Here is a 25,017-nt window from a genome sequence, read left to right on the forward strand (position 1 = left end):
CAAACTACATCCCAGGGGCCGCAAGTGAGGCACAGGCTGGCCAAATAAATGGTATTCTTAGAAGTAGAATATTAAATACACTGTTCTTGCTTTTTCATTTACCAATGTATTCTAGAAGCGGCTCCATCTCTCCCTCCATTCTGTTAGATGTACTATAACTGATTCAACCAGCACCCACCGCCGGACACCTGGGTTATCTCCAGTCTACTGCTATTACAATCAACCAGCACCCACTGTCGGTCGCCTGGGTTATTCCCACCCTGCTGCTCTTACAAACGCTACAGTAGCCAACACTACAGTAGCACATGCCGAGTTACCCTGTGTAATGTTATTCTGTAATTGTGAAAATGTATCTGTATTTCAGGTAGGAACTTCCCACACCCAGTGGTACTCTAAATCTGCTGGAAATTCTGGCATCTTACCGGGGACCCGGGGATCCTTCCCAGGGTCACGGCAGAGGAAAGTTTTTCTCATTCACAGGCAGTAAACGTTTGGCTGAATTGGCCTTGCTCTCCTTCCCCTTGAACAGCGCTCCTCGGATGTCCCAGCCCCGGCAAGAAGTTCAGTTTCAGCGCCTGGTTCATGGCATCCTCATGTTCCAGCTCCATTCGCCGTGCGGACACTAAAACCCAGCCTGAGCTGAACTGGTCACAGCAGGTCCCAGCACCCTAGGGCTACTGCTCCTTTCGTGCACACAGTCTTTGCTTCTGACACCTGCGGATTTCCTCTTCTGCCAATAAGCTCAATTACACATCACAGACTCTGCTGCTGCTGCTGCTAAGTCGCTGCAGTCGTGTCCGACTCTGTGCGACCCCATAGACGGCAGCCCACCAGGCTTCCCGTCCCTGGGATTCTCCAGGCAAGAAGACTGGAGTGGGTTGCCACTTGCTTCTCCATCACAGACTCTGAGAGGGAGTTAAAGCTTATCCAGTATCTTTAGGTTGGGAACAAAAAGTGTTTCAGATTCTCTGAATCTGTCAGATTCTAATAACCCGTCTGCACGTCTCTTCTTCCCATGGATCGAGTCTGTGAGGGCTGGGACGAGCACTCCTTCAGCCACGTGTCAACCCAGTGCCTAGTAAAATCGCTAGTACCTGTGTGTGTGTACACACATATGTATCTATATAGTCCTTTTAACACGTGTTTGTCAAATTCAAGAATCTGTTTTCTAAGGTTGGTGCATTTGGGATTGTATTTTATTATTGTTCCAGCAATGAGTTTTATATTTTGAAAGCTTTTTCTATGAAATTATCTTGATTAAATAATGCTGTTTTCTCATTTGTATTAATTAAAAATAGACATGCTTACCAAACAGAATTTCTCAAAACGATGAAAAACCCAGCATTATTACAATGAGTTGTCTCAGCCAAAAGAAGATGGACATCTTAACTAACCAGCAAAGTTTTATCTCAAATAAAAACGTAACTGCTGCTACCTATAATAGGTTGAACAAGCAGCCCAGAATCCAGGCGCTCTGCTTTCTTAGCTTCACCAAGTTTTGCCTTTGATTTCCTCGTATACAAATTGATTTATGTAAGCAAAAGGAGAACTTTTGATGATGGATATTTGGGTATTTGTTTTGGTATTCAGGGGATTTTTTTTTCTTAAGGATTCATGTAATCTTCCTCTCTCATCTCAAGGGTATTCTTGGATATGTCACCATTTATGGCTTTCAGTTCATAGGATGTCTGTTCTTGCAACATATTCTGTGTTTCCTACCAAAACCCTACTTTTCCCCCCACTCTTGGTAGAAAGCAAAGAAAACAAACACACAGCAAACTTTCTACTTGCCCTTTTTAAAAAATAAAAAAATAAAGGAGCCTAGGTTTTTTCATCGTATTATAATTATTCCTTAGTTCTCAGAAAGGTTTGTGTGGGACTCCTTGCTTCCCCAACAAACAATCACATATTCCTTCCTCCTTAGCCACCAGAAAGTATTTATTTATTAATCTTAATACATAGTCCTGCTTATTAGGTATGTCTAACTCTTTCCTATATGCCACGTAGACTTTAACTTTGAACTCTGGAGGGACAGCAGCCTATACTTTCTCTTTTTCAATGAATATTAACATGAAGATAAAGATATATCCAGTGTTTAAAAATTAAAAGACACTTTGTAAGAATTTCTAAGTTTTGAGCGCTGTCCTGTTTCTGGCGGGGCTGTGGTGTGGAACTGCAGTACACCAAGGTAAAAACTCAGAGCCAGACCCACGAAGCCACAGAGTTCCAGGAATGAAACAGCTCGTAGGCCAACTTGCTAAACTGACCCAAACCAGTGTCTGAAATGAGACTGTTTAAAACAAAGTGCGATTGAAACCTGATTCCTGATCACGGCCTCACTTGCTAGCACACACTTCTCACCTTTGCAATAAACCTGAAGCAACCCTATTCGAGTTTTAAGGTTACCAGCATCGTTTCTTCCAGCTGTGTGTGTCCTTAAAGAAACAGAAGTCCCACATTCTGCAAAGTATTTAAGGGACTGCTAGCCAGATACAGTGAGACTCACCGTCACATCTAAGGAAAGAAGATAATGTAGGCAGGCGTTTTCTGTTATTCTAGAAACCAGTGAACAAAGGCCAGGGTCCGAGAGCATTTACCATAGAGTTATGTCTACGGATCAGGCCATCTGGGGGGCTAAGCACACACAGTTAAAATTTTAGATATAGGGGCCACAAAAAAAGAGAAGTGACATTAAATTCCTTCACATGTAACAGAAAAGACAGATCCCCTCCATTAAAAAAAAATCTTAGATGGTGTCAAACAGAATCTTAAAAAAATCACTTTCTCAAGAATGGTGGCACAAACCACAGGTATCAATTACAATGCATCTTAACCCAACAATTTTGTGCTGCAAAGCAGAAAAGTTCAGTATTCTCCCTTCAAACAAGACACCCTTTCCTTTAGTAAACATTTATTTAATGCTTTTCACTAAAAACAAACAAAAAAAACATTTCCCCTGTCTGAGGAACAGCCAAGCACGCAACGGGGTAATCTTCAGAAATTCTAAGCACTTTAAACACACATACACACACACACAAGAAAAAAGATGCATTTTAGATAAGAAGGATCAAAATTCTTGAAGTTCTGAGGGAATTTTATGCTTTCTTTTGACAAAACCATGGTCCATGTGTGGAAAGGGAATGAATGGAACTGACTCAGTGTTAACTATGAATCGCACACTCACGTGCACGTACACTGAAGTACCTTCAAACAAACCTGGGGATGTGAGCGCATTCGGGTTCTTAATGGAAACCACCCACACTGAGCAACTGACACAGGGCCAGACCCTCAGCTCCAGCTTGTCTTCCTGTTCTGAGACCTCACCACAAAAGGATTTCTCTGTACCTGGGTGCTCTCACAAATTTTTAGACGTGGTTAAGTTGTTGGAATCAACAAACACTGACCAACGCATTCTAGGTATCTTCTCTAGTCTCCAAAGTTACTTCTCAGTGTGTGTGTGAAATTGAGCTAAACAGCTTTTAGTCTTTTGTGTAAAGGAAAATAACCCTGACATTTATTATAATCAGGCCTTTCTTAAAAAAAATTCTTAATTTAAAAAAGTATCTTAAATTGATCTCCTATACTTAAAGCTGTAGAAATACTTCACTGATCATTTCAATAAACTCAAGTATTTGAAAAAACTTTGATTTCTAGAAATAAACAAGAAGTACCAGGCATAGATTGATTCTAATAAGGAATGAATACTCATTAAGGATCATTTAAAAGGAATTAGTGGCTGAATAAATTAGTGAAACTGGACAGCAAACCAGTCAATCCTAAAGGAAAACCTTGAAAATTCATCAGAAGGACTGATGCTGAAGCTCTAATACTTTGGCTACCTGATGAGAAGAGCTGACCCACTGGAAAAGACCCTGATGCTGGGAAAGACTGAAGGGAGGAGGAGAAGGGGGCAACAGAGGATGAGATGGTTGGATGGATCACTGACTCAATGGACATGAGTCTGGGCAAACTCTGGGAGATGGTGAAGGACAGGGAAGACTGATGTGCTGCAGCTCATGGGGTTGCAAAGAGTTGGACATGACTTAGTGAACGAACAAAAAGGCAGCAAAATGCACCCACTACTAAAGGCATCATTTTCTGAAACACATCCAGGTACTGGGGCTGGGGGACAGAGTAAATGTGAAGAGGAGGTTTACACAGGATCCAGAGTCACATAGCGTGAAACTCCAAACATCTAGGAGTCAATAAAAAAGTACACAAAAAAGAACCAGCAACGAGCTGGTTCTCGAACTCAATGAGCAAAGACAACTGTGGTTAAAGGCACGGGGGGCTGGAAAACCTTTCCAAAAGATGGAGGCATTTGGGGGCAGCTGATTAGTGACCACAGCAGGGCTGTGAGGGGTCAGAAGAAGTTGGAAGCTGCCCTGGAAGGCCTGCCATGGAGCACCTCTCTTCCACCAGCAAGCCCTGGTCCGTCTCCTCCCAGTCCTGGAACAGACTGGGAACTCGGGCGGGGGCGGGGGTATGGGGACTAGGAGATGGGGCCTGCATGTGTCCGAAGGTGACCCTAAGCACCTTAGCAGCAGCTTCCAGGACATTTTGGGTCAGAACAGCCTATCCAGTTCACATCTCTGTAGCCACATCACTACGGGTACCCGTGTCTACAAGCAGGTTCATCTGATCGCCCCAAACGGTAGCTCTATTTTGGTGGTAGTCGCACTCCACCCGAGGACCACAGTCACCCCTGGACTGCCTACACATGTGTGTGTAGGTTTCACTTTCTTAAACCATGTAGAAAACAAAAACTACAGTTACAAAACACTTAACAACAGTACTAGCTTTTATAGTTGCCCAAGTATTTATCTCTGTTGAGATCTTTACCTCTCCACGCCAGTTTCAGACCACCATCTAGTGTCTTTTCTTTCACCTTGCAGGACGCCTGTCAGCGTTTCTTGTTGGGCAGATCTAATGGTCATGATCTCCTGCAGCTTTTGCCTAACTCAGAATGTCTTAATTTCTCCCTCATTTTTCAAGGATAGTTCTACTGGATATAGGAGTCTTGGTTTCTTTTAGCTCTTAGAATATATCAGCCTCCCCAAAGAAGTCTTCGTCTTCTGGCTTCCAAAGATTCTGATGAGAAATCTGCTGAAAACCCCACTGAGGATCCCTTGTATGTGATGATTTCTCTCCTCATCTTTTCAAAGTCTGACTATAACGTGTCTCATTTTGAATCCACCTAACTTGGAATTTGCTGTCTTTCAGCAAATATGGGACGTTTTCACCATTATGTCTTCAGATATTCTCCCTGCCCCTTTCCCGCCCTCTCCTCCTTCCCATGATGTGCATGCTGGTCCACATGATGCTGCCCCAGGGGTCTCTAGGCCCTGTTCACTTTTCTTAAGTCATTTTTCTTTCCGTTCCTCAGCCCTGATAATTCCCATCATCCTATCCTCAAGTGCACAGATTCTTCTGCCTGCTCAAATTTGCTCTGAACCTCTCTAAGTGAATTTTTCATTTTGGCTAGTGTACTTTTCAGCTCCAGAATTTCTTTTTTGGTTTCTCTTTAGATTTTCTTTGTTGATATTTCCACTTTTTCACACACCATTTTCTTGACACACCCATTCCATTTCTCTGCCCATGTACATATATGATAGTAACAGTATTTTATTACCAGAGTTATTTGTGATGGTAATTTAGGGTTTTAAGCACATGGCTTTTCAAATTTGGCTGCTTAAGAATCAGTCTATCTGATTTCAGATACTGAGTTCTCAATTAGACTTCTCTCTCATTCAGTCAACAATTTCTAAAATAATTGTTGAAATGAGAAGATATCTTTTGATATAAGGTGGGGAAGAGATTTTGGCCTGTCGAGATTCTGAATTTTTCAGACTGAGCACAGTCCTTTATGCAAATTTATTTTCACTGTAACTTAGGAAAGAATTTATTAAAGTGCTATTTATCACGAGACAGAATTACTGGGTTATTAATGATATAGCTAAATGCTACTGAGTGGCTCAGATGTCAAGAATCTGCCTGAAATGCAGGAGACCTGGGTTTGATCCCTGAGTCAAGAAGATTCCCTGGAGAAGGAAATGGCAACCCATTCCAGTATATTTGCCTGAAGAATTCCATTGACAGAGGAGCCTGGTGGGCTATAGTTCATGAGGTCGCAAAGAGTCGGACATGACTGAGCAATTAATACACACAAAGGATACTGAAATCTCTAACCGAAAGCCTATGATGATGGCAACACATTTTGGTGTAGCAATCACCAATGTTGGCAGCGGAGTGACATGGTGTTCTGAATCCTAGCTCCGTCGCTTACTAGCCATGTGACTCTGGGCAAATTTCTCGCTCTCTCAGCATCTCCTCTGTACAATAAGGATAATTGTACTTCACAGGGTGGATTCTGTGTAATTATATGACTTAATTTGTGTGAAGCACTCAAAACAAGCTTTAACTCAATAAAGTTTGGATATTCGTATCTGTGAATGCTTTTTCAAGAAAGCCAGACAGTAGTACAGACAGGTTAATTTGGTCGTGGGGGCTGTCCATGCGAAGGGTACTCTGTGACGGTTAATGCTGCAGTTTGTCTACCATCACTCCTCTTGTTTCCTTGACTACAAGTATCATTGGTTCCATATTCGCTTTTAATAAGTATTCACATTCTTTCAAAGAGACCAAAAGAGGCAGCAGGAACAGATTCTGTGATCTGATTCCTACCAAGAGAAGCTGAGTGGGAGAAAGGTGAATCACCCTGAACCTGTCTTCTTACGCTTAATGAGATCCTCAGACCAAGGTCAAGGGGCTCAGGAAGCAGCTATAAATCATGCCACCTGACAGACAGCAAGGGGGCAGGAACGGGAGGGGCACGTGCAGAGGGGCAGGAAATCGAGGTTGATTTATTTGCATTGAGACGATTCAGGAGGGATCAGAAAGATTTATAAATTCCCCGCGGCATCACAGAAGGCGGCAGTCTGACAATAGGAACGGCAAGCGAGATGTGATGCTTGAAACAAGGGGAAGAGAGGGTCTTATCAAATTCTGTGAAGAATCTGCCTACATCTGGAACTGATGACAAAAGAGATGGAACAGATGGAAGGAAGGAGCCTGGGAGGAATTCAGATTTCCCTGTGTCTCCCAGCCTCTGGACTTCACCGAACTCCAGGCAGGCAGAACTCATCAAAATGGGATCCATTTCTTTGCAGGATACGAAAAAGGCTTCAGGGGGATAGTGAGTAACCAGGATTTTTTTTTTCAAACTTTAAAATGCAATATTTATTACTTTCATAAGATAAGCAAATATCTATAGACAGTTTTAAACAATCCTTACATATGTTTCCTTATGCTTTACAACTGCTTCTTTTAAAACTGTCCCTAATGTCAGCAGTTAGCAGATAATACAGCTACAGGTAAATACACTGACTTGTCAAAAATTGGAAAATATAGACTTTAGACCTCAAAATCAATTTTATCTATCCATCCAACATTACAGATGAGGAAGATAAGACCCAGAGAGGTTAACTGAGGAAGCTTGTGACTTGATTCGTTAAGTAAACCAAAAGAATAAATTTGTGTCCAACACTTAGATATCAAGAGATTTATAAGTGAAGGGGGTCAAAGAGTAGAGACTTCCAGTTATTAAATCCTGGGGCTGTGATGTACAGCACGGTGACAACGGTTAACAACACTGCATATTTGAAAGCCGCTGAGAGTCAAGATCTTAAAAGTTTTCATCACAAGAAAAAAAATGTAGTGATAGATGTACACTGACCACAATACATACATAAATTATGTTGCACACTGAAAACTAATATGATGCTGTATGTCGATTACATCTCGGTTTTTAAAAAAGAGCTTCACATACGTGGATTCTTGGTGTGGGGGGAATGGGTGCTTGCGTAACAGGGGGCTCATGTCTTGCACGGTCATAACGAGTTGGAAGTAGATGATCTTATTTGAAAAACAGAAACACAGGAACAGATGCAGAGAACAAACGTAGGGACACCAAGAGGGGCGGTGGGGGGTGTGTGGGGGGGATGAATTTGGAGATTGGGATTGACACAAATACACTACTATACATAAAACAGATAACCAATCATGAGAACCTACTCTACAGCACAGGGAACTCCACTCAGTGCTCCCTGGAGACATGAATGGGAAGGAAATACAAAAAAGAGGAGATACATAGATATACATAGCTGATTCACTTTGCTGTACAGCAGAAACAAACACAGCACCGTAGAGCAAATGTACTCCAATAAAAAATAAAACAAAGTACCTGCCTCCTGGACAGCTTTTGCCCAAGAGGAGACAAATGTGTGAGTGAAAATAAGCAAAGGCTGGCTTTCCTAAAGGTAAGGAGCTGATTCCATGGCTAGGAAATTCCAAACTACAAAGATGAGTCTTGAAGTCAAGATTAAAGCAGAGATTAAGCTGAGGAAGTAGGAGGCAATTCCAGCGGGGAGGACGGGGAACGGAAAACGCTTTGCATCCAGTTCCTTTCAAATAAATCTGGATGCCGTTGGCAGGAAACATGGAGCTGATCCTAATGTTTGTGGTGGTTTAGAGGACGAAGTATGTACACTGAAGACTTAATATGTAAGAATCTAGGACTGAACGGAGGCAGGATAATTAAAACGAGATGGGCACGTTTATCTGACCAAGTCAGTACAGGCAGTTGAGTCATGAAACAGGCACTGACCACTAATTGTCTATTCTGTCAACTTCTGGATGCAGTATATCCTAACCAGACAGGTTTCACTCGCCACAGAGGTGATAAGGGCCCACAGGACAGCTGGGAGGGTGGCTGTCCCCTCGTGGACACAGCAGGTACAGGACAGGCCAGGGCCGCACACAGCCTCTGGCCATGCCGGACCCCATGTGTCCTCTGAGGAATGACCGCCCTGGCCAAGCACCTGACTTCGGCGACATGTGGGGAGTGGAAACACGGATGGTCCCAAGGCTGGCCTTGTCATCGGGGGCGGCGCTGGGCGAGAGGGACATGTGTCCGGAGCGGCTGCCACAGCACTCAAGCTACCTCTGCACTTGCTGCTTGCTTGCTTTCTTTCTCACTGACATCGTAGCTTTAACTGTTTCTGTTCTCTTCATAGAACAAAAAGTCATTTTATTGCTCTCCCTTCAACATTCGAGGTCACTTAAAAAAATTAATTAATTTTAATTGGAGGATGATTTCTTTACAATATTGTGGTGGTTTTTGCCATATATTGACATGAATCACCCACAGGTGCACGTGGGTCCCCCCATCCTGAATCTCCCTCCCACCTCCCTCCCCATCCCATCCCTCTGGGTTGTCCCAGAGCACCGACTTTGAGTGCCCTGCTTCATGCATCGAACTCACACTGGTCATCTATTTCACATATGGTAATATACATGTTTCGATGCTATTCTCTCAAATCATCCCACCCTCCCCTTCTCCCACAGAGTCCAAAAGCTTGTTCTTTACATCTGTGTCTCTTTTGCTGTCTTGCATATAGGGTTGTGGTTACCATCTTTCTAAATTCCATATATATGCATTAATATACTATATTGGTATTTCTCTTTCTGGCTTACTTCACTCTGTATAACAGGCTCCAGTTTTGTCCATAGAGGTCACTTTTTAAAAAAAAATTATTTATTAATTGGCCCCACAGCATGTGGGATCTTAGTTCCTGAACCAGGGGTGGAACCTGTGTTCCCTGCACCGGAAGGTGGATTCTAAACCACTGGACCGCCAGGGAAGTCCCTAGATGTCCCTTTTAAGCTAGTTTAATACTCAGATGAATGGGCTTTCCGAGCTGCTCCAGAGCTGGTGGCCAGGGCCCAACACTGGGGACAACAGAGCGCTCAGTAGGTTGTGTCCAAGAGAGTCCACTCAGGGGCACCGCTGTCCGCTAGGTCTGCCCTGGGCACACACCTCCTCTGGCCTGAGACTGGTGTGTGGGTGATGCTGAGCCTGGCAGAAGGAATCCTGACGTCACGGGGAGCAAACAGTCACGCACGAGGGCCCTGTGCTCAGAGAGTTCAGCCCTAAGTCCTGGCGTCTTCAGTCCCGAGGACGGGGGCTGAGTGAGGGAAGGGAGACAAGCACATACGCAGGGATCAGACCTGCTGATGTGACGATGAGCAAGGTCCTGAACACAGAGGAAGACGGAGACAGGCCTGGCAAGTACACACCTGTCTGCCTCTTGCAGGTGGAGGTGGCAGGAGACAAGCAGGCCTGCTGTGATGTCTCATCTGCTTTCTGAGGTTACTGTGGTCTTCCCTAGAGCTGAGCAGAACCTGGAATCGCACAGCACGTATTTCTCCTCGTCTCGGTGTTTCCGAACCATGCCCCCTCTGTCACGTGTTCCTGTCCAGGGCTGAGCAGTGTCTCATGCAGGAAGACACTGCTATCTGCTGCTCACTCACTGCCCAGGTGGCCAGCCCGCAATGACCCTAACGCTGTAGGGCAGGTGGACGTGGTCACCAGGATGAGGGGAGTGGCGGTGGCCCCACTGAGACAGGTTCTAACGTCCTAGCTGCTCTCTCCCCTCCCTGATCGCTTGCCTAAGGGGGAGCCAGCCCCACATACTGAGCCACCCCACAGAGGAGCCCAAATGGAGCAGAGCCCAGGGCCGTGGGAGTAACTCTGGGAGGGAGCCCTGTGGCTGCAGCCACAGGCCAGGTAAGTGCAGGCCTGGCCAAGAGCTGGACTGCGCGCTCACGGGGGTCTCGAGCGAGAACGGCCAGCCTGGGCCGGTATCCTGGGCCTGCATGGCAGCTGTGGGAGCCCTCAGCTCTGCCCGATGAAGCCACAAGCTGGGGGGCACCATGAAGCTGGCCCATGTGTCACAGCAGCTCTGTGGGACGGGTCACCTGGTAGCTAGGTGGTGGGCACAAGTTGGTGACGGATGGTTACTTAATGCATGACTCACTGAATTCAGATGCTTTTCCATGCTGGACCTATTGAAAATACTTGGGGCAACAGTAAAGTACCCCTTTTCCATTGAGAACTTAAGAGATCAGGGAAATTAAGCAGCCTTGCAATGCTAAACACGTAACACACACACAACGTAACAGAAAACTAGAAAGGATGCTTATGGAAATACCCGACTGAAGAGGACAGGGTCTCCAACTTCTGAAAGCGCCCTGTGGGCGGCCGGCGGGGAGGGATGCAAGGAAGGAGAGTGAAGACCACTGTGAAAAGACTGCAGGGACAGAAGGTGATGTTTGGCCTGGGGCAGCAGACCAGAAAGCCAGAGACCCGAGCAGGCTTGGGCATCAGCTTGCTTCCCCCGGGGGAGACACCTTTCTGCAGGACACACACCGGGACACCTCAGCTTACCATGCAGTTGTGTGGGACTCACTGCTCGTCTGGAGATCTTGGTTCTCTCTGGAGACACTAACTGATCTCCACTAGCTGTCCCCTGATGAAATGGGTGGGGGGTGTGGTGCAGCAGGGGTGAATAATGTATAGACATACAGATACAGGGCAGCTCACTTGAGTTTTCTGCAGCCTTTGCAGAAGTACAGGCGTGTTATCTACCACCCCTCAGACTCCTCAGTCGGCTGAGCAGGCTCATTCATTTGAAATTCTTCTACTGAGTGTAACAGAAACTGATAATTTGTTCAGAAAATATGACATAAGGACCAATTAGAATTAATCATGGCTCTTAAAATGAGACAGAATGAGCAATGTGGGACTGCATGACAAAGTGATATTTTCTTTGCTCAGTTTTCTCGTGTACTATGAAAGAAGTCTTTTTTTCTGGTCAAACTAGGTGATCTGAAAATGCTTATGTGGCAGAATTCTTAGAAATGCTGAATAAAATAGGTGAACCTTCCACAAAGGGGAAGCTTTCCTGACCCTGCGTCACCAGCACCCAGAAGAGGGTAGAAGTTCACAGTGACTCCGTCCCTTAAGGGGATGATGGTTCAGGGGTCCCAGTGCTTAGTGGGTATTACCTACATAAAAGTGAAAGTTGCTCAGTCGTGTCCGACTCTTTGCTACCCCACGGACTATACAGTCCATGGAATTCTCCAGACTAGAATACTGGAGTGGGTAGCCTTTCCCTTCTCCAGGGGATCTTTCCAACTCAGGGATTGAACCCAGATCTCCCGCATTGCAGGCGGATTCTTTATCAGCTGAGCCACAGGTATTACCTACATAAGCTGCAAATATTTTTGTTCATGAGCACTGGGTTGTTTTTGCTGGTCACCCTTCCATCTTATAGAAGGGGACATCTTCTGGTGTTTTTCTCAGCAAAATCAGTCACACAAATAAAGTCTATTTATAAGCAATTTTAATGTCTACAAACAGAAAATTTCCTTATTGCGTAAATACTGATTTCTGCTAATTCGACTGTTAAATATTACGCTATCAACTGATGACTGATCCTCTAGAAGTAGAAAAGAAGAAATTCCTTAACTTGAAAAACTCTTTTCTACTCCGATCACTTCAGGCAGAAGAGCAATCGTGGGCAGCCAAAGTGCACAGGAAGAGTGACAGAGGGGGAGGACATGAGGAGGTGGGAGTGGACCCTGCGAGCGGCACAGGACTGGCCACTAAAGTGGGTGCAGCACAGATAGAGGATTTCAACAGTCTCAGCTTGCTCCTTACTTTCAAAGGGGAAAACATTTTCCCCCAGTTTAAAAGCTGTGATAAAGTATACATAAAATTTATCATTTTAACCCTGTTTAACTGTATAGTTATGTCTGTTAAGTGTATTTATATTGTTGTGCAACCATCATCAAAGAGGAGATTTCTAGCTTTTATTTTCACAAATGAAGGGGCTCACACAAGTATTCAGCATTAAATTTGGGGAAGGTTTTGGGTAGAAGAAAAAAGGGCAAAACGTTTCTCTCACTGTCAGAGCTTACCCAGCCTTGAAGAACAGGAAATCAGTTAAATGAAAATATACTTAGTGCCTTCTACAGAGAGTGTCTGATGGGATGTAAAAAACAAACCTTCTCACCAGTCGGTGGTAAGAGCACACCAGCTCCACCCCACTGCCGCCTGCCCTGACACGTGGCCTCTGGACCTGGAGGCACCTCTCAGGACTCTGACAGCCCTTGAAGATACCCCCCAGTGCTTGCCAAGGCCACACAGTGGTCAGTGCTGTGGACCCCTGGGGCCTGACCCAGAGAGAGGTGCAGAAATAAATAAAAACTATCAACAACCAAAAACACTTTTTTCAATTCAAGTGGGCAGAACTGCACTAATTTCCCCCAGCCACTGTAAAAGTTAAGAAACATTCTCCAAAGATGTGTGACACCTCCTCAACCAGTCCTCTTACCAAGAAGGCTCTGTGCTTCCTGGACGGAGCCAGAGGCTTGAAGGCTGAGGTCTCTGCTGGCGAAGACGAACTGGACATGGGTCAGACGTCTGACCTGCGTGCACAGCTGGCAAGGATGCGGGTGGCCCCCACCCCGTGTCCCCCATCAGTCATACCTGCTGCTTCAGCTGCTGTACCAGCCGATCCTTCTCCCGCTTCAGGGCAGCCACTTCCTCCTGAGTCTTCTTCTTCGAGGACGACAGTTCCAGGAGAGCTATGTTGGCATCTTTTTCACTGATGGCGGCCAGAAGGGCTTCCTGCCTGTGCAAGAGAGAACACGCCCAGACTTCAGCCCTCACAGCCATCCTCTCAGGTTACTACCACCATTACCCCATTTATGGGGGTTGAAGCTAGGTCTCAGAGTACACAGCTGAACTTGGGGTTCAGTTCACACCTGAACTTGGGGTCTGGGCAGGAATCCCATTCAGGTCCTCTCAACTAAATGTTTTTATCAGGTCATTACACTGACATCTGAATAGAGTTCCTTAGATCCAGTTGCAGTTAAACTTGGAAAAATAAACAAAGTTAATGACTTTTTTTTTTTAAGGTAAGAACTATCCTGTCATTTACAAGTTTTACTGATTTGACTCATCCTTTTGATAAGTATTCTGTGGCTTCCAGAGAAACCAGGTACCACTAAAACTGAACACATTTTTATGTACATAATGTATAACAAACGGCAAACATTAGTAAACAGGATTTAGGAAACCAGTCAGCGGTTCCTGGGGCATCTATGGATCTCTTTATCTCATCAATACAAAGATGTTTCCAGTCAGGGCTGTATTTTTCATGCCTGTTCTCAAGGCGAGAACACTGAAGTGGTTTGCCATTTCCCAATTTCAAAATTGGGAAATGAGCACATTAAGGCTGTATACTGTTATCCTGCTTATTGAACTTCTGTGCAGAGTACATCATGTGAAATGCTGGGCTGGATGAATCACAAGCTGGAATCAAGACTGCTGGGAAAAATACCAACAACCTCTCATATGCAGATGATACCACCCTTACGAAAGAAAGCAAAGAGGAACTGAAGAGTCTCTTGATGAGGGTGAAAGAGGAGAGTGAAAAAGCTGGCTTAAAACTCAATATTCAAAAAATGAAGATCATGGCATCTGGTCCCATCACTTCATGGCATATAGATGGGGAAACAATAGAAACAGTGACAGGTTTTATGTTCTTGGGCTCCAAAAATCACTGTAGATGGTGACTGCAGCCATGAAATTAAAAGATACTTGCTCCTTGGAAGGAAAGCTATGACAAATCTAGACAGCATATTAAAGAGCAAAGACATCACTTTGCCGACAAAAGTCTGTCTAGTCAAAACTATAGTTTTTACAGTAGTCAAGTACGGATGTGAGAGTTGGACCATAAAGAAGGCTGAGCACCAAAGAATTGATGCTTTTGAGCTGTGGTGCTGGAGAAGACCTTTGGGAGTCCCTTGGACAGCAAGGAGATCAAACCAGTCAATCCTAAAGGAAATCAACCCTGAACATTCATTGGAAGGACTGATGCTGAATCTCCAATACTTTGGTCACTTGATACAAACAGCCAACTCACTGAAAAAGACCATATGCTGGGAAAGATTGAGGGCAGGAGGAGAAGGGACAACAGAGGATGAGATGGTTGGATGGCATCATCGACTCAATGGACATGAGTTTGAGCAAACTCCGGGAGATAGTGAAGGGCAGGGAAGCCTGGTATGCTGCAGTCCATGGGGTCGCAAAAAGTCAGATATGACTTAATGATTGAACAACAACTGGGCTTTATTTGGCAATGATCTGCACACTTTGAAACAACTATTTAAACTCTACTGATTCCATGTGGTTTAGCTAACAACTATTTTTGGTTCATATCCAGAAGGAAAAGAAGGTGGGATTTTAGGGTGGGGTGGGATGTTGAACTAAGAAATTTACAAAATAATCAGAAGGAAGCTGGTGAACAATTAGTCTCATAGTCCAAATGCATTCCTTTGGAGCTCATCTTTTACGGAACAAGTCATCTGGAAGAATACAGCTTTGATTTACAGGAACTATATAAGTGGCCTGAGCTTTTGACCCGAGGAAGTGCTGAATCTGAGAAGGCACTGCCCAAGTTTAACCTTGCTTCTGTCTCTTGTTAAGATAATTAGGCTTCAATAGCAGTCATATGGAAGAGTTTTAGTTCAGCCACAAACTGGAAGGCTCTCTTTTGAATGTTCTGACAAGGATATTCCGTATTTGGATGGGGAGGTCTGGGGAACTCTGAACAAGCGGTGCTAACAAATGGAAGATGTAGGTCAGTTTACATCACGGAAATGAAGATTTGTTTAATGAGTCTTGCTGTTGGAAGGGAAGATTTACTGACCCCAGGATAACTTTCCACTGTCCCCACTTTCTGTGACTCTAAGAAACAGCAGACGGCTTATCCCATGAAGCTCTAGTCGACACCAAAGGGATAACGACAGTCTAAATATATCCACTGACCACTTGAAAAAAATATGTTAAGTGGTGAAATGAGCTTAAAGGTGAAGGAGTTCAAGATGGTCTCACTCTGCGGTTTCCTGCTGATTGCTGTCATCTGTTCCCTTTCGGGGAGCATGGAGACTGACAAGCTGGAATGAGAAATGCACTTTTTCAAGAAGGGGGCTGCGTTTCTGTGCATCTAAGTCAGAATCACACATTTAGCAACAGGCAAGTAACAGAAGATGAGTGAAAGAGAAATTATTCTGTCCAGTTAGAGCAAGTCATGAGAACACTTGCTGAATGCCAGACAAAAGGCCACGGGATCTGAGTTCCATTCTGTGCTTAAGGAAATAAGCATGACAATATGAAATACTAATAAGCAGGCTATGTTGTTGAAGCATCTTGACTGAATTGAAGCATCTTGACTCTTACAAATGGTATGCTTGGCCAGCTAATGTGGTAGAGTTAATCTCTGGGGTAAAATGTCACATTCTCCAAATGTAATATAACAGATGACAACTCAGATTCTAAATTTTAAAATAAAGGATGTGGCATTGGCGTCTGGGATATTGGAATGGTGCCTCCTTAATAAGATACATGTTTTGTAGACTTTTTCTTTTTCTATACGATTCTATATGAATTTCTATAAAATCTCTATAGAAATTTTATGTCATTGATGCTATTTACTTCTTATTGAGTGCTGATTATATAGCTCATTGATAATATGTTATGAACTGCACAGAATCAAATTTTCTCTCCCAATACCCAAGGCTCTCACCCTCTAAAAATTCCCTAGCAGATTAATACACTGCTGTCCTTTCCATTTTAAAAGTACACTCTGGATATTGATTTCTTACATGTGTACGTGCCTAAAAAGGGCAATTCATGGTCAAGAGAATAAAAGGTTTTGATCACATATCGTACATATGATGATGTTAACTCGGTAATGTCAGTATCTTTTGTGGGTTTATTAGTTTTTGGGTTTTTCTCTTGCTTTTGGAAGAGGACAGAGATAGTATCAGTCTATCTAAATTTTGGCAAATTTGCAATGGACACCACAGGGGAGAACAACTTCTTGAAAATAATTTGGGGGATGGGCACAAAAAGTAAAGCTGATAAACAGTAATTCATCTAACTTTTGAGGAATAAGAAAAAGTCTTGTTCCCTCAGTAAAAGTGATAGTAAAGACAATATCATTAGGTAAACTTACATGGCTAAGCTTTACAGGGAGCATTCAAGTATCTAAATTAAATTTTTAAGAATACCCTGCATTTCAGAGGAATGGAATTTAGACTGAAAAAAAAAAAAAAAGAAAAACAGCAAAAAATTTTATTTTAGTAGCCATCTATTCTTAATATAATTGCTTCTTTGAAAAACAAGCTACTTTCTGACAACGAAGTCACATCCATTCACTGGAGAAAAATGGAAAGGTACAGAAAAGTATGAAGACGAAAAAAATAACTGAAATGGTTCCTGTCTAATCAGAGTCAATGACTTGTGATCTGAAAGTCAGCTATTCAACTACTACTAAGGCTTATTTCAGAGAAAATGAGCCTTGGTGGGGACGGATAATCGACCTCAGAGCGCACTTGCTGGTGCTACAGAAAAGAGACACCTTCCGACTTCAGCCCCCATAAGCCGCAGAAGTAACACATAAAACAGAAAAGGGAACATACGCAGGCCACAAGCCCAGAGAAGGCGGACAGGAACCAAAACGCTCTTCCACCCAAATTACTCCCCTTGTTCTGTTAGTGGCTTTTCCTCAGTTAAAAAACAAACACTGAAAAATGTGCACACGAAATCCTTCAAGGTGATTAGTGACCCCCCACTGCATGACCAACAGGCCACCTGACCTGCATAATGAGGAGGCAGTAACAGAAATCCAACTTTAAGTCATTAGTCTGGTCACTCCATCCCTGGGGCTTTAACTACCCGAACAGTTGAACCTGTCCTTTGACCTGTGAACGCTAACAGAATCAAGATGTCTCAACAAGTTCAGCTGTGGCAACTCAGTTTCAAGAAATGGTAAGACCACCTCCTCTGTCCCCTTTCTCTTCCAGCAGATTTCAGAAGCAAAAGGCAAAAACCCACGCAAGTGAGGCTCAAAATCCTCAGGCGATTCCTGAACCTTTGAGGATGACTCATGAGCCCTCTCTCACTAGTGAATGAGAAATAACCGCAGTGTTGGAATGACGGTGACTAGTAATTTAAGAGTCCTAGATAAGCCTGTGGGTGTAACATAAATGCAAGACAGAAACGGAGTAAAAATGGAGGCACGTTAGAAGGGTTTATTTTTCCCTCTTCCTCCAACTGGGTATTTCAAATGGCCTGATTACATCATCATGTTTCATAAATTCCATAATCCAGAAAACCCCCGGAGAGGCAGCGGATGAAGCAACGACGAGACTGGTGGCTCTGGATGGACCACTGACAAGGATGTGCAGGCAGAGCCTCCTCTACCCCAATGTTAAGATAAATCTGAAGTCCTGGTTCTCTCACAGAGGCCCCCTTTACTCGAATTTAACCATTTAACTATCCAGAGTGAAATCCTCGCTCTTCACTTCACTTGGTGAGCAGGTCCCTCCAGCCTCCCTTGATGGAGGTCTCGGGGAGCATGGCAGAGACACCAGCTGCAACAGCTCACTGAGCCTGGCTGGAGTGCTTGATCTTCCAAACTCTGGTTCCCGAGCGTCTTCTGTCCTCTCCAGCTGCCTTTGCTAAGATACCCAGAACTACCTTTAATGTAAATGTCAACACTGAGTCACATTTTTCAGCCATCATGATGACTCTCTCATTCAATGTTAACTGAATCACCACCACTCTGAGGCCCACAGACTGGCAACACTGAAACGATTTGACTTCCTCTTTGTTCTCTAGAACCAATACGCAAGTTTGGTTGGATCCTCCTTTTCAATAGTTTTTGACGAGCCCACTGCTGTGCACCTGGCATACTCACTACCATGGTCCCACCTGCCTTTTACCACCAGCCTGCGAGATTCTTAAAACGCCTGCTTTGACTTCACCCCCTTCTCACTGTCCCACCTCATCAGGTTTTTTTACTTCACATCAAACACCTGGGCCTAATACCTGACCAGCAACGATTTTCAACCCACTTTTTCATGAGTGTCCTCCAAGGACCGAATGTTTCCACGTGGGGTCATGCTCCACCTGACAGGCCTGGGCTCTCTCCTGGGCTGCTGATTTCTCTCTGTCCTGCATGCCCCTCCAGGGCATTCATGGTTCAGGTGAACGGGCAGCTGCACCGTGGGTGTCCTTCAACCCTTCTCCATGTACAGGGTCTTTCAAGTTTCCTTTTAACGTTTCTACGAGTTTATTGGTCTCTGCATTTATTTGGCTTGCTAAATTTTTGTACCTTTTTTTTTTTTTAAGATTAAGTCTGTCCTTTTAGGGCTTCCCTGGTGGCTCAGTGGGTGAAGCATCTGCCTGCAATGTGGGAGACCCAGGTTCGATCCCCGGGTTGGGAAGATCCCCTGGAGAAGGGAATGGCAACCCACTCTAGTACTCTTACCTGGAAAACTCCATGGACTGGGGAGCCTGGTGGGCTACAGTCCATGGAATCACAAAGAACTGCACACGACTGAGCAACTTCACTTGTTTTAACTGTGAGATTTCAGTACAATGAATGAGATGAAACAAAAATGGTAAGTGCCAATAAATCGTATGGGCTGTTAAGTACTGAAGTAGGTAATACCCCAGACAGAAAACTGCCTTGGGCTGAAGACATGGGAACTGAGTGGGCCTATTTTGGCAGAGATAATAATAAAGACAGAGAAAGTGACATCGATAGAAGCAGTCACGTGAGGACACACTACATGACTGGATGAGTGGGTTTCCACAAGGAAGGACAGACTGAGGGGGATGCTGAAAAGGTAGCTTTGAACTGGAGCACAGATGGTCTCGGATGGCAGGAAGGAGTAAACACAGGCTGTGAAATTCTCGAGGGTTCTAACCAGAACCCGGCAAACAGAGGGTACTCAAAATGCTGAAGAAGAAATGATCTGATTTTGAATATAATACAGAAGCTTCAAGAGTTCCAGAAAAGTAGAGTAAGGTCTAGAGAGGAACACTCAGAGGCAAGGAGAGAGGAGATGCTTCTGGAAGCAGAAGGGTCAGGAGGCTGTTGCTAGAGATGCGCCAACTCTCACGTTACAGATGTGCAGAACTCTCACATTACAAACATGGTTTAAAGGACAAGGAACAGAATGCTGGCTGACTCTGGATTCCTGAGCCAATAGGAGGACTGGGACAAATCACTACACTATTCAAAGACTATGGGACATAGAATCAGTACTGCATTTCTGCTTTGCCGCTGGAAAGAAACTTGCAAACATCACTGAACAAAGACTTTCTTAGGATACTTGGGTCCAGCAGCACATGCTGGGGCCCCGGCTCTGTGACCTGCTCCTGGCTAGTGGCCAGGCCTCTGCGCACACAGCTGTGCTGCCTGTCCCAGGTCTCCACCTCCTGAAACAAGGGGGAGAGACTGATCTCTGCTGAGACACACACTGGTGAGAGAAGGGGGAAGAGACGTTATTCTGGTATAGACGGACTTCAGTATTTCAGAAGTCTCTCAGAAGAATCAAAATTAACACAAAGGCAGAAACTGCTGGTAGGTGGAGCTCAGTAAGATCGCCTGGAGGAGGGCATGGCAACACACTCCAGTGTTCTTGCCTGGAGAATCCCCATTGACAGAGGAGCCTGGCGAGCTACAGTCCATAGGATAGCAAGGAGTCGGACATGACTGAGCGACTAAACTCAGTAAAGGAGGCTAACTGAACAATATTCTGTGTAGGAAAGCTGAATTCAGTTTTTCTTCTCACTTTTTTCTGAAAAATAAACATTTTGATATATCCAACCTACCACAGATTACGACAATTTTGGAAAACCCGACTTTTATTGTGATACTGATACTTCGGTTATAGAGCTTTCTGCCTGCTTCTGAAAAGAGCAAAAACTTGATGACTGTATCTCCAATTTGTGTGTGTGTGTGGGCACAAAACCCAGAAACCTGTACCTTTACCATTTGTTTAAATATAAAAATGGTAATCTAATGTACAAAGAAGTAGAAAGCAGATCAGTAAGTGCCTGGGACTGAGGGTCGGAGCTGCCGAATACCTGGAAAGGGACATGAGGACCTTTGCAAATGGAGTCCAGCTCGACTATGTGGCAGCTACACAGTGTACACATTTGTCAAAATTCACCCTACTGTACACACGGGCACCATAAATACGGCATAAACCACATTCCATGATTAAGTCGTCCTATCCAAAATAAATGTCCTTGATTCCAGCTCTCCTGAGACCACTCAAAGTTTAGTATTACCAGTATCTAAAGATGATCCTTTTAATCCTGTATTTCCTTAAAATATAGCAAATATTATCCAGTTGCTTCCTTCATTAAAATATACCTGTACTTAAACTTCAAGTGAAAGACAAGTTCTTCAAAGAATTCATTTTAGGAAGTTATTAATACATAAAAACATTTATTCAATAATGCTGCCAAATTTTTACTTAAAACTGGCTGCAAAATCTATTACATTATTCAAGTATTTGGAATTATGGCAAACGTTCTTTTTATTAAACTGAGTTTAAGTTCTGACATCAAATCTGGGCACTGAAGTTAGACAATAAATCAAGATGGTATGTTTTTAGGATCACAATGAGGTCTAAAAATATGTTTATTTTCAGAGGCACCTTGTAAACGGGCTCTGGAAGCAACCCTAGAGAAAAGAATTACAAATATATTTTTAGCAACGACGGCACCAAGGGAATAAGTGTGAAACTGTCCAGACGACTGTTCTGAGGCTCAGCTGGATCCTCTGTTCCAACATTCTTTTTTTTTTTTAAAGCTTATTTATTTATTTTTGGCTGTGCTGGGTCTTCATTCCTGCACGTGGGCTTTTCTCTAGCTGCAGACAGCGGGGACTACTCTCTAGTTTCGGCGCACGGGCTTCTCATTGCGGCGGCTTCTCTTGCTGTGAGCACGGGCTCTAGGGAACATGGGCTTCAGTAGCTGCGGCTCCCAGGCTCTACAGCACAGGCTCCGTAATCGTGCAGCATGGGCTTAGTGGCCCCATGGCACACGGGAATCTTAAGATCCCTGACCAGGGATCAAACTCACGTCCCCTGCATTGGCAGGTGCATTCTTAATTAACAACCAGACCACCAGGAAAGCTCCCAACATTCTTATTAAAAAAAAAAAAAATTCTCACTACTTCTTCACGACAGATCAGGATAAATCAATCTCCTCTAAACAATACTGTAGGTACAGTCTAGGTAGAGATGCCCTTCTCTGGGCAGGACATCCAGATTCTTGTTTCTGATATTCTAAGTTTCCTTACTTTTGAATTTTCCTTAAAGGAGCTTGTTCCTCGTGTGTAGTTCAGCACGTCCGCACCACCAACCCCCAACCCCACCCCACGGCGCTGTGAGCCACCGTGGATCATGTGGATAAAGGTAAAACTGCAGGAATGGCAGGGCAACGAGAGGATGATTCTGAACCCCTAATGACTTTACAGAATTACTGTCCCAGTCTGGACTCTCACGTGGAAATGAGACAAAATTCTGTTTGTAGTTTGCTCCATTAATTTTGTTGGAGGAGATGAACGTATGTCCTTACTACTTTAAGTGTTTCAAATCCACTTAGCATTTTGTATACATGAGGGATAATCTATGAAAAACTTGCAAATAGTACAACACAAAATATAACTGGAATCTAAAAATTAGAAAAGAAATTAACAGACAAGAATTAGCCTCAGAATACAGCCCTAAAAAAAAAAAAGGCTAGAGGAGAAGGGAATATCTTGTTAAGATATAACATCTGCTCATTTAATAGGTCGTTTTGCTTACTGATTAGGATGCAACCCCATGGACTATAGCCCACCAGGCTTCTCTGTCCATGGGATTCTCCAAGCAAGAATACTGGAGTGAGTTGTCATTCCCTTCTCCAAGGGGATCTTTCCAAACCAGGGATTGAACCCTTGTCTCTGGCATTGCAGGTGGATTCTTTACTGCCTAAGCCACCAGGGTAGCCCCTTTTGATACATTAAGCTGGGAATTTATGGTGAAACATGACACCATGAAGGAAGACAGCACCTTCAGGTGAGAGTCTCAGGCCTGGTTCTCTACACAGATTTTGCTTGTTAGTGAGCTTTCTCTCCGGTCCAGTGTAGACATGACTCCTGAACTCTACCTGATGTTCACCTGTTTCCAGAGAGAATGCATACAAATGAAGAATGTGTTTTACCTGATCTAAAATGAATTGCTGTTCATACCACAACTATGGATGCTCATCTGAAAAGAAAAACAAGCCTCCACTGACTGACTTTCCTCTAAAGCTGCTGTGCCTTCCTTCTCCCCATCCTGGTCACACTTTTTCAGACTTCAATACAGTACTGCAGTCCTGATTTCAAGAGGGCAGAACTAAGATCTGTCAGCCCCCACCCCTCCTCTGGAAAACTGTCCCAGAACACCAGGACAACAAAATGCAGAGACAAACCCTACCTTTGATGATACAAGATTTATGACACACACAAGTACAGCACATACAGAGAAAAGAGACATGCAAATTCTCAGCACCTGAAAGTCGGCCCAAAGTGCCTGCTGAGAAGGAAGCAGATTTACCTGTAGAACCCAAAAAGACCTCAAAGATGCTCAAGTCCACAGCTGTGGAAAGGTGTATGAGCCAAAGAATTACACTGGGCTTGCTTTACAAACAGTGGTTCTCAAACATAACAGAAATGACTACTGACGGAAGGCTGTTCCGTGCTCCTGACCCGCGGGATCCGAATCTCAGGGGATGGCTTTCTAGACTTTCGAGACTCTTTGAAGAAAGTACTTGAGACACACTATTTATACAAAGAACTGACTTAAAAGACCAACAGTAGATCCACACTCTTGCCAAGACTGCGTTTTTAATATGTGTATTTGCTTTTCCAAATTCACTAAGTACATCAAAACCTTCCAATTCCATTGTAAAACCAATCAGCTATTTTAAACTCTAAAATTCTGACGACACTGTAGATCCTCGTAAAATGGACCATCACTGGACTTGAAAATATCGTGGACTCCTGTGGTGTGGCTCTAGCCAACAGATGGTCTGGAAGGCAAGCATCTTATAACGTATTTACAGGCAAATTTCTCCTTGCCATTTTGATGGCAAGGGCCATCACAAGATAGGTGAACTTGAGGATCTTCTGCTTTCTAAATCTCTGCCTTTAAAAATAGCTGGCAAGCCCAGGGATTTTTTTGTTGGGGATTTACTCAAATCCTACCAAAATCCCTAGTGAATTATGTCTTAAAGCCTATGATTTGTGTTGGAAATCTGGGGTTGGGGGGTAAAAACAGCTTAGCATGAGCCTCAAGAGATGAAGTTAAGTAGTGGGCTCACAGTAACATCTGGGGATGATGTGTACAAAAAGATTTATATGGCCTTTTCTTTCATTTTGTCTTTACTATTTCATAATAGTATGTCCTTTAGGCCTGCCTCATGTTTGATGGTATAATGTGAACAGAACATTCCAGAACACGAACCTCCCTTATAAAGATCCAGTCCCTTCAAAATAACACTCTGCTGGTTATCGTCACATTCTTACTTTGGGCTGGATCATTTACTGTGTCTTCTTTTCTTAGGAAGTTTCTGCTTCCAAAGGAAAATAAAGTCTTCTTACACTGTGCCTCAGAACTCAAACACCAGAACCCTTCCGTTTATTTAGATGTCTGTTTTAAGAATCACTGAATGCTTTAAGCAATTAATCCCTGCACTTTGTCACTGTCCCCCTGTTTACTTAACCTTTTCCAGTTGGAGATGGATAACATGTCCATGCCAGCTGTCCACACGGTGCTACCGTGGGGCTGCCTGCCTTGCCTTTAGCTCACACGGCACTCCAATCTGTCTGCTGGGACACTGGCTAGAGAAATGCCAGTGTACGTGGCACTCACTCTCCATCTCGGGCACAATGGAGAGCTAAGTGGGCCTCAATTTCATACAGCAGCAGACATTACACAGAACATCTCATGTCTGGATTTGTGGTACACTGTCTGAAAAAAAAAGAAGAGTAGGAAGAGTTCCAGTGAGTAAACATCCCAGATACTCTTCAAGCTGCCTACGAAACCTTGAGAGCTCTAGGGACACATCTGCGTGACTGCTGGGGTGTGGGGTTGGGGGTGGGTGGTGGTGCTGGAGATGCTGGGGCTTCAGAGATGCTGAAGATCACCAAGGCGTTTGTTGACCAAAACAGATGAAGACAAACTCTGCAGTTTGTTCCCTTCCTGTATTAA

At 44.0% G+C, this 25,017-nt stretch overlaps 1 protein-coding gene and 1 long non-coding RNA gene across 16 annotated transcripts in view; both read right to left on the bottom strand.

Annotated features, from left to right (window-relative positions):
• Positions 1-25,017, bottom strand: part of ERC1 (ELKS/RAB6-interacting/CAST family member 1) — a 271,526-nt gene that overhangs the window by 51,058 nt on the left and 195,451 nt on the right. For 14 of the 15 annotated variants that reach the window (XM_044940924.2, XM_044940927.2, XM_044940926.2 and 11 more), the window contains one exon: positions 13,394-13,538. In XM_044940924.2, the coding sequence (XP_044796859.1) occupies positions 13,394-13,538 (145 nt within the window). Of the gene's footprint in view, positions 1-13,393; positions 13,539-23,634; positions 24,778-25,017 lie in introns of those variants that run through there. The other variant, XM_044940933.2, reaches the window with a different exon arrangement.
• LOC123333181 lies at positions 9,588-13,387 on the bottom strand. Its single transcript, XR_006550350.2, has 2 exons — positions 10,138-13,387; positions 9,588-10,025 (listed from the first exon to the last, which is right to left on the bottom strand). It is a non-coding gene; the product is annotated as an uncharacterized LOC123333181 (long non-coding RNA).

Source organism: Bubalus bubalis, chromosome 4 (assembly GCF_019923935.1).
Source record: "Bubalus bubalis isolate 160015118507 breed Murrah chromosome 4, NDDB_SH_1, whole genome shotgun sequence".
NCBI lineage: Eukaryota > Metazoa > Chordata > Mammalia > Artiodactyla > Bovidae > Bubalus > Bubalus bubalis.